This window comes from Rhamphochromis sp. 'chilingali' (assembly GCF_963969265.1).
Source record: "Rhamphochromis sp. 'chilingali' genome assembly, chromosome: 11".
Lineage (NCBI taxonomy): Eukaryota > Metazoa > Chordata > Actinopteri > Cichliformes > Cichlidae > Rhamphochromis > Rhamphochromis sp. 'chilingali'.
Genome location: NC_137938.1, coordinates 12,518,981 through 12,531,181, shown reverse-complemented (window position 1 = coordinate 12,531,181; position 12,201 = coordinate 12,518,981). Strand labels below are relative to the sequence as shown.

At 38.9% G+C, this 12,201-nt stretch overlaps 1 protein-coding gene across 4 annotated transcripts in view; it reads right to left on the bottom strand.

Moving 5' to 3' along the window:
* Positions 1–2,404: 2,404 nt before the first annotated feature.
* grb10b (growth factor receptor-bound protein 10b) overlaps positions 2,405–12,201 on the bottom strand; it is a 95,002-nt gene continuing 85,205 nt past the window's right edge. For 3 of the 4 annotated variants that reach the window (XM_080897211.1, XM_080897210.1, XM_080897208.1), the window contains 10 exons: positions 11,940–12,014; positions 9,482–9,619; positions 9,197–9,307; positions 8,774–8,872; positions 8,576–8,653; positions 8,330–8,446; positions 7,848–7,914; positions 7,641–7,728; positions 7,408–7,501; positions 2,406–6,514 (listed from right to left, as the gene is read on the bottom strand). In XM_080897211.1, coding sequence (XP_080753337.1) covers positions 6,368–6,514; positions 7,408–7,501; positions 7,641–7,728; positions 7,848–7,914; positions 8,330–8,446; positions 8,576–8,653; positions 8,774–8,872; positions 9,197–9,307; positions 9,482–9,619; positions 11,940–12,014 — 1,014 coding nt within the window. In that variant the 3' untranslated portion in view covers positions 2,406–6,367. Of the gene's footprint in view, positions 6,515–7,407; positions 7,502–7,640; positions 7,729–7,847; positions 7,915–8,329; positions 8,447–8,575; positions 8,654–8,773; positions 8,873–9,196; positions 9,308–9,481; positions 9,620–11,939; positions 12,015–12,201 lie in introns of all 4 variants that reach the window. The other variant, XM_080897209.1, reaches the window with a different exon arrangement.

Below are 12,201 nucleotides of genomic sequence, written 5' to 3'. Positions count from 1 at the left end.
TGTGTGTGTGTGTCAACATTTCTAGCTTGAATAAGCATTTAATTGTCCACAGTGAGTTTTTCAGTTCACCTCTTTTATTCATTTCAATCAAAAAGGGATTCTGGTATATCCGTTTTTCTTCTCCTTTTTTTTCTCCTTTTCTTAATAGTTTCCTTTGAGAAAATGAGAACATTGCATTTTGCTTGTTAACTCAGTTCAGGAATTGCTATAATATTTCCCAGAGCAGGTGCTAACTACTGGACTACACCAAATAACTTTCAATGCAATTTAGTATGCCAAACCCCCCACTGTAAATCAAGAGGGCGGCTCCACCTGGGTTCTTTCAGCTTCCCGAATGTGCACTATATTAACATTAAATGTGACTTTGGAATTCAAGGTACTAACCTATTTGATTTCCCCTTTTGTCACTTTTTTTCTGAGCATTGAGGTTTGAGGTTCACTGCATGTTTGACTTTCCCACTAGATGGCTCATGCACTTTCACTGGGCTGAACTTATAAGAACTTAACACAGAGTGTCTGTGTGTGAGTGAAAAAGATTACATTTCCTGTGACAGTGAAAGAGACAGTTTGACAGGTGGTGTCATCCAACCGTGTAAGGTAACAGAAAAGATGCTTATTTTACATTATTTATTCATCATTTGTCAATACACTGATTCCCCCCCCCCCCCTCTTCAATATTTGTTAACGCACAGTCTAAATGAATGTTATTTACTTTTATATTAGGTAAGCAATCAATCTAAATGGTAAAAATGGTAAATGGCCTGCATTTGTATAGTGCTTTACTCAGTCCCTAAGGACCCCAAAGCGCTTTACACTACATTCAGTCATTCACCCATTCACACACACATTCACACACACTGGCAATGGCAAGCTACCTTGTAGCCACAGCTGCCCTGGGGCGCACTGACAGAGGCGAGGCTGCCGGACACTGGCGCCACCGGGCCCTCTGACCACCACCAGTAGGCAAACATGGGGTTAGTATCTTGCCCAAGTATATTTGGCATGCAGCCAGGAGGCAGCCCTGGATCGAACCACCGACCTTCTGATTAGTGGCTGACCTGCTCTGCCACCTGAGCTACAGCCTAAAGGCAATCGCAGCAAACTACACACACAGCAGTGTTGGGGAGTAACGGAATACATGTACCGCCATTAAGTATTTAAAATACAAAATATGAGTAACTGTATTCCGTTACAGTTACCGTTTAAAAAGGTGGTATTTAGAATACAGTTACTTTGTTGAAATAAATGGATTACACGGCGGTATTTTCCTGTTTCATTTCCTGTCTCATTGAGTAACGTAACACGTTACAAAATACATTTTGGGGCATGTATTCTGTAATCTGTAGTGGAATACATTTTAAAAGTAACCTTCCCAACACTGATGCACAGAAACACTCAATGCACAGACATAGCACCTCCTATATTAAAGTCTATTTAGAGCTGTAAGATTAAGAAGGTAGATGGAAAAACAAATACTGGTTCATAAAGTAATCCATTTCTTTCAGAGTTTCACAAATGTTAAACTCTCTCCAGCAAAGTGGGCACAAAAAAGCTTTAAGCAAAAGTATAGGCAACTCACCTTGTGTCCGGATGTTATAAAAGTTTCTTTGGTTGCAGGCTGCGAAGCTGCAGACATGTTAATCTTTAAACTTTTTCTTTGCCCACAACAAAACTGAGCCTCAACACATGACTCACAATCCAAAGGGCGTGACAGATGGTGTCAAAGGGCAATTTCACGATGCCTTTAATGACAGCCCCGCAACTACCAACTTTTCTTAGCACCACTAACCACATATCACAAAGATTTATTCTGAGATTTTAATGTACTAAATCCTAAATCTATCAAATACTTCCAGAGACACTTTATTTGCTAGCTCTTGAGCTGGCTGTAGCACTGCACCATCTTCTGGAATAACCAAGTATTACACTTCATGGGTGAAAACACGAGGTTTTATGATATCACATTTTTAAAGTTTCCAGGAAGGCTTTCTACAAGATTTTGGCATGTCTGTGTGAATTTTTGCCCTGGAAGAAATTTCACACATTTGTTATAACAGAAGCCTCCTACTACAGGACCACACCCGAAATGAGGGAATACTTAAAGCCCCCAAGAATGGGTCGTTTTGTTTTATGCAAAAGGACTGAATGAAACACCCAAAATTAGTTATTAGTAGATGTGTCCATTTAGTGTATACAGCACTTGACTCAATTATCTGTTTTACCCAAAGTAGCAGATAGAATAGCTTTATAATTTGTTTTTCACATTCAATTTAATGTACTGTGTTAGTCCCTCACAGAAACCTTCACATGCTACTTTTAATAAGACATATGAAAGGGAAGCTTCTCTGCATAAAGACAAACACTGTCTTTTTTATATCAATGTATTAATGTTTTATTCTAATTACAATAAACAGAATATATCAGTCCCTTATTTGTACAAAAATACCTGAAAAGGTTACAATTAAGATTTATCAGCCATTAAACTCTTTACAGATTGAAGCAAAGCACATTATGAATACAGAAGCTCTCTCTTACAAAAAGAGAAGTTACCGTTTTCTTTTTTGCATTCCCTGAAATACATAAGTTTATATTTTTATAGACATATTTTTACTTTTACTCATTTGTACAGCCACATTATCTTGCATTATGACAATGTTATGAAAATGCACAAGAGTCAGAACAGATTGCGCCACCTTTGCAGAATAAGGGCCAAATGTCTGAGCTCCAGAAGCACACCAAAACTGCAGCTGAAGAGAAAAGCATTCATTCCTAACAGCTTATACCAGATTCAGAGTGTGAGTGTGTGTGTGTTTTATATGTAGTCATCAAGTGTTTATGGACAGTAGCTTTGCCATTGGTCCACATCTTAGACCTAGTTGGTGCACAGGAATGGTGGTGGGGTGTATCAGAGGCACGATCTGTGGGTACAAGTTACCTGACTGCCAAAGCTAACAACATGCTCCAACATGAGTGATATACGCTTGTCTAATTTGAGTGTGTATTTGGCGGTGCGGGAGGGGGGTTGAATCAGCTCAGGAAACCAGTATTTCAGGCCTTTAACAACAAACAGAAAAAAATACAAACAAATTATGGAAAAACCAAAAACACCGTGTTCTTTAAAAATTGCTTGTTCTGTTTGATTTTCTCCATATATACTTTAAGTAATCACAACTAGCAAATGGGTGGTGCATGCAATGGAGAAAAGTCTCAACTTAATTAAACTACAATATCCAAGTTTGTCATCATTGTGTACTCGTCTTTTGACAGATTAGTAATTTTAACATGCTTCAAGTGCGCCCTGAGCAACCCAGGTGTATTCAGTTCAGTTAGGCAAAAATATCGATAACCAAAAATACTTACTCCACCTTCCACGTGTTCCCCAATTTAAACTGAGTTTCGCATTTAGTGTTAGTACAACCCTTACCGTTTTTATGTAAAATATAAACCCACACTTACAAAGCTCCCTGTACTGTCCCTCACATGGTAACATCTGCTACATCAAAACAAAGCCTCATTGGGGGGTACTTAACATTTTCATATTACAATAAAACTAACAGTAAGGACTCAGCAGCTTAGGATGACTTCCAGCAACTGTGAAACACTTTGTGTGATAATCCATATTCGTCCAAATCTCTGCAAGTAAAACATCAGTGACAGACTCCTCCCACATTCATACAATGATTAAAAACAGCATCGTCCTTTTTTCATTCTTAAAAAGATACCATTATTGTAATATTGTTTATTATATCCAATCTAAAATTTTTACTTTAATTTCTAAAACTCCTTTTTAACAACAATGTTGTCCTCTACCTGACCGAGTTTCCCAAAACATTTGTGGATTTATTACTTTAGTTCATGTCTATGGTTCTTTAAGGACACCACGAGAAAGCCAACTTTAGAGGTTTTGTGTTCTGGAAAATTTTGATATCTGGAATAAATATCAGAACTGTCAAAGAAAACTGAAAAAAAAAAAAAAAATTCAAAGTGATCAATGCTTTGGGAAACCCAGATACCTTTCATTCTTTCATTTTTCCAGCGTGCCATCATTTGGAATGACAATGTTAACACTACGGAGGCCAGTGTGCTTTAAACATGACTTCATAACAAGACTGATGATAACAAATCATTGCTGAATAATCAAAACTAAAAAGTCAATATAGGTCATGTCATTACAATTCTATTAATCACCCTGAACAATGAATTTAAAGTAATGACAAAAAACAAAAACAAAGTACTGAACAGCGCCGAGAAAAATATCTAAAAATTTCAAGTAATCAGTCACATCCAGGTAAATAAATAAACATTTTGCTGCAACAATAAAAACAAAAAAAAGCCATTGCATCTTACATAAATAATGGTGAACACACGGAGTGTCAACATAGCGCTGCTATTCTGCATCTCACTTCTAAAATACCTTAAGACAACCTGCTGGCAAATAATAGATGGCTGTTGATGTAAAAATGGTAGAAAAAAAATAAACACTCCGCAGAGATTGTTGATTCTGAACCTACTTAAGTGGAGGAAAGCGAGAGCCTCCAACATTTACGTCCAGTGTAACTTTGAGATGCCAGTTGTGCGTCATCTATAGTGGGAGTGTACGAGTCTATCCAACGAGAAAGCTGATCTATATGGAGACTCCAAACTGAAACAGGTGATTCTAGGAGCTCCATCGCAGACAAGTTTTCAGCCCAAAAAAAATTTATTTGTATTATTCAAATGGTTTTGTGTGGGACAAAAGGTAGTCACAACTGCTTCCAGACCAACTGTATGAGCTGTTCTCAGTCTGATGCTCCTATTGTTGTCACTCAAACACACATATTTAGTAATATTTCCAGTTTTCCCTCTCTGCTTACAGAGTATGTTCACTTTATCGAAGAGCAGGCTGAAGAAAGAGTAACAAGGCCGGGATAGGAAAAACGAGAAGGCGGCGATACAGGTATCACTGTTGGATGTTCTGATGGTGTACTTTTGTGAAAGGTCTTTCCTGGTTGTAAAAAGGTGGGCTGTAAATGTATGTGTGACTGTGTCTTGGTACAAGTAGTTCCAGGTAGAAAGAAAAAAAAAAAAAAAAGGCAACATTATGTGAGAAGTAATGCACAGAGTCTGCCATTAATGTCAGAGCACGCCAAACTGTTTTCATTGCCACATGTTTGTTTTACAGCAGTTATGAGGTCATTTATGGAGCAAAGGAGCGTCACTGTGGGACGGAGGCTCCCCACAGGATCGTCTGCATCTCTGGGGGGAATTTTGTGTTGTTTTTTTTTTTTTTTTAAAACGAACCACATTTCCTTTGATGTGTTGGTAGTTACCTCTAGAGGAAATGCTAGTGGTTATCCTTCCCTGTGCTGTGGCAAAGAGAAATGAAGCACTGATACCGTCCTGCATACAGCTGCAATAGTATTTTTTTTTCCCCAACTGTGCCTCAATTTAATTTGACCAAAATTCACTCTTCTAGTTTGTTTTTGTGGAAGTTGCTTTAAGAATGTCTTGGAAAACTGAATTGCAGGTAGAATAGATAAAAAGCTTATGTGAAAATCAAGAGCTTTTAAAATCCAGGATGCAAAAAGGTGGATTTTGTCTTTAGTAATGATAATAACTGAAGCTGTGTGTGGGAAAAGATTTTGTACTTATACCAAAAGCTTTGTTTCAATAACCTTTAATTTTTGCAAAACTCAATGGGATTAAAAAATAGAAACCCTGGTGCCTCAAAATGTCCATGCATTCTTATGACACTAGAGGGCGATGGCACCACCTCACAGTTAAGTAATGCGCCACTTGAGAGATCATGCGGCATCCAATGCCATGCCCACTTCCACGAGTACAAAACTAAGAGACAAACTCTTAATTCATTCTGAGGACATTTGATAAAAATGAGCGAGACTCGTTTGTCCTTAAAGAGCAGAGTAGTCCGCATGAAAGCTTCAATTCTCCTGCTGATTGTCCAGTTGAAGGGGAACGGTGCTCACATTTGAGCTGCGTGGTAAAACCTCGAGGGTCCACGCTTTTCTGGTGACTATTGGTAAGAATAATGTGGAAGATTCTGCAACAGCATCGACACAAATGGCAGTGTTCATTTCTTTCATCTTCTCTTAAAACTGCGAGCCTCTGGAGTGAAGTTGTGCATCAGACTCCTCGAACCTCCATGCAGATGAAACGAAATCCCCCCCCCCCCAAAAAAAAAATATCAGCAGTCTCCAGCAAGCTCACAACAATATAAAAACAAGTGTAACAACAACAACAACGTCAGTCAATTCACCAGCTTCTTACAAAGATAAAAACAAAAAGAAACGATCAACGGGGAGATTCTTTTCATTTTAGGCAGAGTCAGGTCAAGTGTTGGGGGGCGGGGTCATGTGATCCGAAGGTGTCATAAGGCCACGACGGTGCACGGGTGTTTGAGTTTGCAAGGCAGCACTCCTCTGTTGAGCTGGTAGAACTCCACCAGCTGAATCAGGTCGGTGAACTTGGTGGCGCCGTCATCAAGGCTGAAGAAGCCTTGGCCATCCTCTTCACACTGGCGGCACAGGCGAGAGCGAACGGCAGAGGGAGGGAAGAGGTGGAAAAGACAACATCAGACTTTCCTCTTATGGATCAACAAAATAATTTGAAATGTCTGATCGGTGCATTTTTTAACATAGCTTATGAAATAATGCTTTAACCCTGAAAAGCCTGGATCATCAAGTGGAGTGATTACTGAACCTTATGACAAATTTAAAAATTAAATATCAATTTGCATATATGTGTTTTGATTTTGCCACATTTGGAATTTCTGTGCAATTTAGTTTTTTATATTAGTGCTGTCAGCGTTAATATCGTTAAAATGACGTTGATGCCGTGCAGCGGCTACATACCATACATACAAATAAAAAAATAAATAAAAATATAAAATATAAAAACACTGGTGGTTTAAAGATCACAAACACTCATAACTATGGTACACTTGGCATTACAGGGTTAACAGACTAAGCTACCATGGAAGATGCAGTATTTAACAAACGTATTAGACCAACACCCAGTGTGAGTTTTATGCCACAGCTGCCCTAAACAACAACAACAACAACAACAACAACAACAACAACAACTGCTTGTAATTATCAAATAATATTTTTGTTTCTGTAATGGTTAATGTAATGGTCCAAATTTAATATTGTATTTTTAAAAAAGTTGAAAACAATAACAAACATTTAATTTGGCATCTTAAGGGGAAAAAATGAGTTCATTACTTACATACCTGAACAGGAATTATACTTGATTAATTTTTGACAGAGTTCTAAAACTCTTGTGTTTACTTACTTTAATTGTGGTCTAATAGATTTGGCAAGCACTTAAATGCAGTAAAGTAAAGCCATCAGGTGCAACAATATACAAACACGCACGAGACATGTAACAAGTAAGCGAGAGTCTTACCGGTAGGATCTGGAAATGCTTGATTTTCTGGTGATGGCACAATGTGAGCACAAACGCCTTGGGATTACTCTGACTGACTCTCAGCAGAAACAACCTGTGCGACAAAAAAGGAGACGAAATGTTGTAAAAGTCTTCACTTAGTGTTACAGATTATATATCTATATAGACACACCGATATATAAATAAATAAGTGTAAAAATATATAAAGAAAAAAGCTCTGCCAGCTTACTTACCCATCTACTTGTCCCTGCTGGTGGATAATGCGGTGGGACTCTTCTCTGGTTATCCTGCCATGGAACCAGAGCTGAGCTATGTGGATGACTGCAGAGAATAACATTTTTTTTTTAAAGTACATTTTTATAAAATAACATTATATACACAGAAAGAATATGCAAAGTTAGGGAGCAGTTGCAAGTTTTTTTTCCCTGTTTTGCATTTACCTGAGCTTAGTGAGGAGTGGTGTAATGGACTGTGGGACCCCAGTATGTTCATTCGTTGAGTCCTCTTCTGAGAAAGATGCCACACAGAGACAAAACAATGTGGTTTAGTTCATGGTCTGTTTGAGCGACAGTAAACAGCAGCAATTTGTAGCTTCTTAACATAATTCTGATAACTTTAAGTGAAAAACAATCACTAAAACAGTAAACAGGCTAAGGAAAGATCAGATCAAATGTGGTGAACGCATGGTCTAATTTTAAGACTGTGGAACCTGATCATTGTCTCCTTTACAATTGGACAGAAAATGGAATTTCAGACAGCCTAAATCAAGTACTTAAAAGTCACCTTGTACATTTATAAGTTAAATGAATTTTTCCAACTAACTCTCTATAATCATCGGAGCAAACATAAACAGAACTGCAAGGATCATTAAAAAACAAAAACAAAAAACCTAACAGGTAACAAAAAGCCGAGCATCTCTCACCCGCCACGCGTGCCCCTCCTCCATGGCAGCACTCTGAGCTTCGACCGGGTTGTCAATCACTCTGCCTATCCTCCCTGAGAAATCCATTGCCACGAGGGAGTTCTCTGATACGCTCCTCTAGAGGGAGACAAAGACACATGACAGTCAAAATACAAGAGTGCAGACAGACTACATACGAAGGCAGATCATTTACCTAAACTAAGTCAGACTATATCCTTACATGCATAATCACTCCAGTAAACTTACCACAGGAGCTGAAAAGTGTGAAAGTAAAGTTTTCCTTTGTTGAGGAATCTTGTAATTCTGGTACAATACGATCCCATACTGCAAAGGAAAAGGAACAGAGTAGTGAATAAAGGCCATCAAATTACTTGCATTACAAAGAATTAAAAGTATGCTAGAAGTCATGTTGGCTGTACTGTGATGTAGGCAGTGCAGAATTACCTTAAAGATTCGAAAAGCAGTCATCCAACAGCTTCTGCTCTGTTCGTCCTCTGCACACAGCATTCTCAGCTCCTTCATATCCCCTCTGCTTTTATTAGGCTGCCAATGAACAATTTACACAATCAGAACAGAGACTACGCTCACTGCATCAAACTCTTATTTTTGACACCACTTCTATCACCATTATTATTAATTGGAGAGAGAAAGATGATATGAACAACAAAACCAAAGACAGTTCATCTGAGTTTATAACTCATAAATCACAGGGAGGGAAAAAAAAAAAAAAAAAGTTGCTGCGCTGATAAACCAGTTCCACTGAGACAAGAAACCGCACAGGATATGAATCATACTCAGCTCATAATATTTCATCATTCCACTATTTCATAATTAGATAAAATCTGTTTCATCTCACTTGCGTCTCACCTTGATGCAGAAGCTGTAGTCTGTGGGTGCGCCGTGCTGCTTCTTGCCTGTGATGACAGTGAAGATGTTGCTGTCCTCAAGGTCTGCTAGTAACTGTAGATGTCTGGGCTCCTGGAGACAGAAATTAATAAATCAAAATATCAGAGAGGAGACAGCCCGGAGGCACACGAACAGACAGAGGCGTGTGCAACTCGGCCGTCAATAATACGGAGTTTCTTTCAAGGAGATTACATTTAAGGTGGACTGTATTTCGCGTCTGAGATGAATGGAGCGAGCCGCCGTTACCTTTGAGGTTCCTTTTGTAGAACAGTAGAGCCCTGAGCGCCGCAGAAACATGTAAACCTTCTTCCATGATTTCCTTCCCACGTCCTTCATGTACAGATGCCCCTGGATTTCTGGACAGCTGTTGGTGGCTAGGAAGTTCTAAAACAGGGAGCAGGAAAATGCAAATAAATAACAATTTATTCCCTCTGTCATTTCTTTTGTAAAAAGGAGCCAGATTACATCTGAAGCCTTTGAACCCCCTGTCACTACCACAGGCAGAAAGCTGGCACCATCTGTAGGGGTATCAAAGACAGGAGGCTCATTGTGATAATGTGTGAAAACTCAAAGGCTGTCACAATCCTGATAGTGACATTTGTACATTTAATTACAAAAAATAAGAGAACAGTATATGCATAATTTACTAATACTGCTTGGAAAAGATATGTCTGTTAAACTCAAAAGAAAAACTCCATTAAAACTGTGTCCTGTTGTGTTTTGTGGCTTTAAAATGAAAATCGTGCATTTCTACAGGGAAGCCTAACTTGTCTTATAGGTGTTTGAAGAATTGGGTGTTTGTGGTTTCCATGTTTTAGGAAAGCATTTCACCGTGAACTGCAAGTCAAGTTACTGAAGCTGATCTGGAATCTGTGGCTTGCGGGTAAAGGCAAACTGTTCCACAGTACTTTTGAATATTTAAAGCATGTGTTTCCCAGTGTTTTGGAAACAATTTGACATTAGGCTTCGTGCATGAACATTATCCAAACTCTGCACAGTCACACGGAACGTTAATACAAAGAGCTGTCCCTTGGAGGCCGTTCGCTTCAGTAACTTACTCACATGCATCTTGCATAATGCCAAATATTGCAAACACCTGGAGGAGCTCAGGATTAGAGAGCGCCTTGGTTTACACAGGACTCTAATTGAGTGCAAAGATCTTGTGTTTGGAAGAATTCCGGCTCTGGAAATTCCTGACAACTCCAGCTCACCTCATTCCGATCCAGTTATTAACTCCTCTATGCAGAGGATAAGTGCGCATAACTTCTATATGATCAGCCGGACTTAAAAGCTTTCTGTGAGTGGCTACCTTGAAGTGATGGATTCCACTTGTGATTTTAACTCTGACAGCTCCATTACATGATGCAGGAGAACGCCAGCCAATCCCATTAAGATATTTCAAAAAATAAATAAATAAAAAATCTCCTACCAGACATTTTCTCTTTTTTGATATTTGTAAAGAGTATATTGGGAGTATTAGTGAGAAGCCAAAAAGTACACATGACACACATGTGGAAACAGTACTGAGAAAACATACAACAGGTAGGTGCAGATCCCAACTTGGCTAATAAAAACAAACTGAGTGTAATTACCTAGAACCCCAAAACAGAACACATGGCTCGAGGCCCGAGTCATTCTAACCAAAAGGTCACCATTTGAAAATTTTCCACTATGGAACTACGCAAATTGTTTAAATCCTATTGCAGAGACACTCAGAAGATGGATGTATGAACATAAAGATATTTGGAGATTTATACACAGGAAATCCCACGAATATAAACCTGCCTCGGCCCAACCTGTCTAAGTCCTTACAGATTTCCTAAAGGGTGAGAAGTCTGGAGAAAGGATCATTCAACATCTAACATGTATCGACAGCCAGCTTTTCTGACAGCCATTTACAGCATCTGTGATAAAAACATGAATAATTTCCTAACATGTACAGCTGCGAGTTGGATCTGAAGCTCTGAATATGATGATACTGACAGGCACAATTTTGTCCACTAAGCAGAAGCCACTGGACACACCCACTGCAAATTAAAACGACAGCACATATTTGTAACTACATTAGAGAAAGTCCACTAAAAAACTTCAGCAAACCTATCAAGTTTTTTCATTTTGGTTGCTACTACAGCTTTGACAAAAAAAGCATCTTAATATATCCGACCAGCCTCCTTCACAAAAGCGGCTCACCGAATTACCATCATAATCCTCCAGTCCACAACCTGCCCCCACCCCAAACCTCCCACAACATTAAAAAGGTAAATGTTTTAGAAGATATTTTATTTTTTGCCCCATCATTCATTCCGCTGTCTGTACATTTTAAAAGACACTGTTAAAAAAATTCAATTCAGCTGTGTTTTGCTCGTATTTCAATCAATAAAAAAAATAAAATAAAAATAAATAAATAAATAAAAATTCCCAACCGCACAAGGGTAGATCCGAAACTCTGCGTTCTATTTCTGATGGCTTAATTCCATCCATCACAAGAGCCGGACCTGTGGTGTGCGCCGAGACAGTCGTGTCAACAGGGGATCAACACTAGTTATTACTGCAGGCTCTGACGAGACACACTGTCTAAGGGTCAGAGGTGAGGTATGCCAGCTTGATTGTACAGTATGTATGTAGCAGGTGCTGACTCTGAAAACGAAACTGTTTGCGTGTTAAGAAGAGCAGCGAGACTGCAGCGTGTGTGAGCTGTACGTACCTGAAGGAGCTGAGATGGTAGAATTGCATGATTAGTTTCCTGGCACCACGCGACCATGTGCTCTGGGAAAAACGTCTGTTCAAAGAAGGAGGTGTGGAGAGAGAGAGAGGCAGAATTACAGATACTGTGACGATAATTATAGTGTCAGATTTTGTGACAGAAGCACAGGTGACTACTTTCATTATTGCAGTCTGCTGTAATTATGAAATAATCTGCAAGGTTAAGTTGGCTCAAATTTGCTGTTTTTACAGGCTCTGTATTT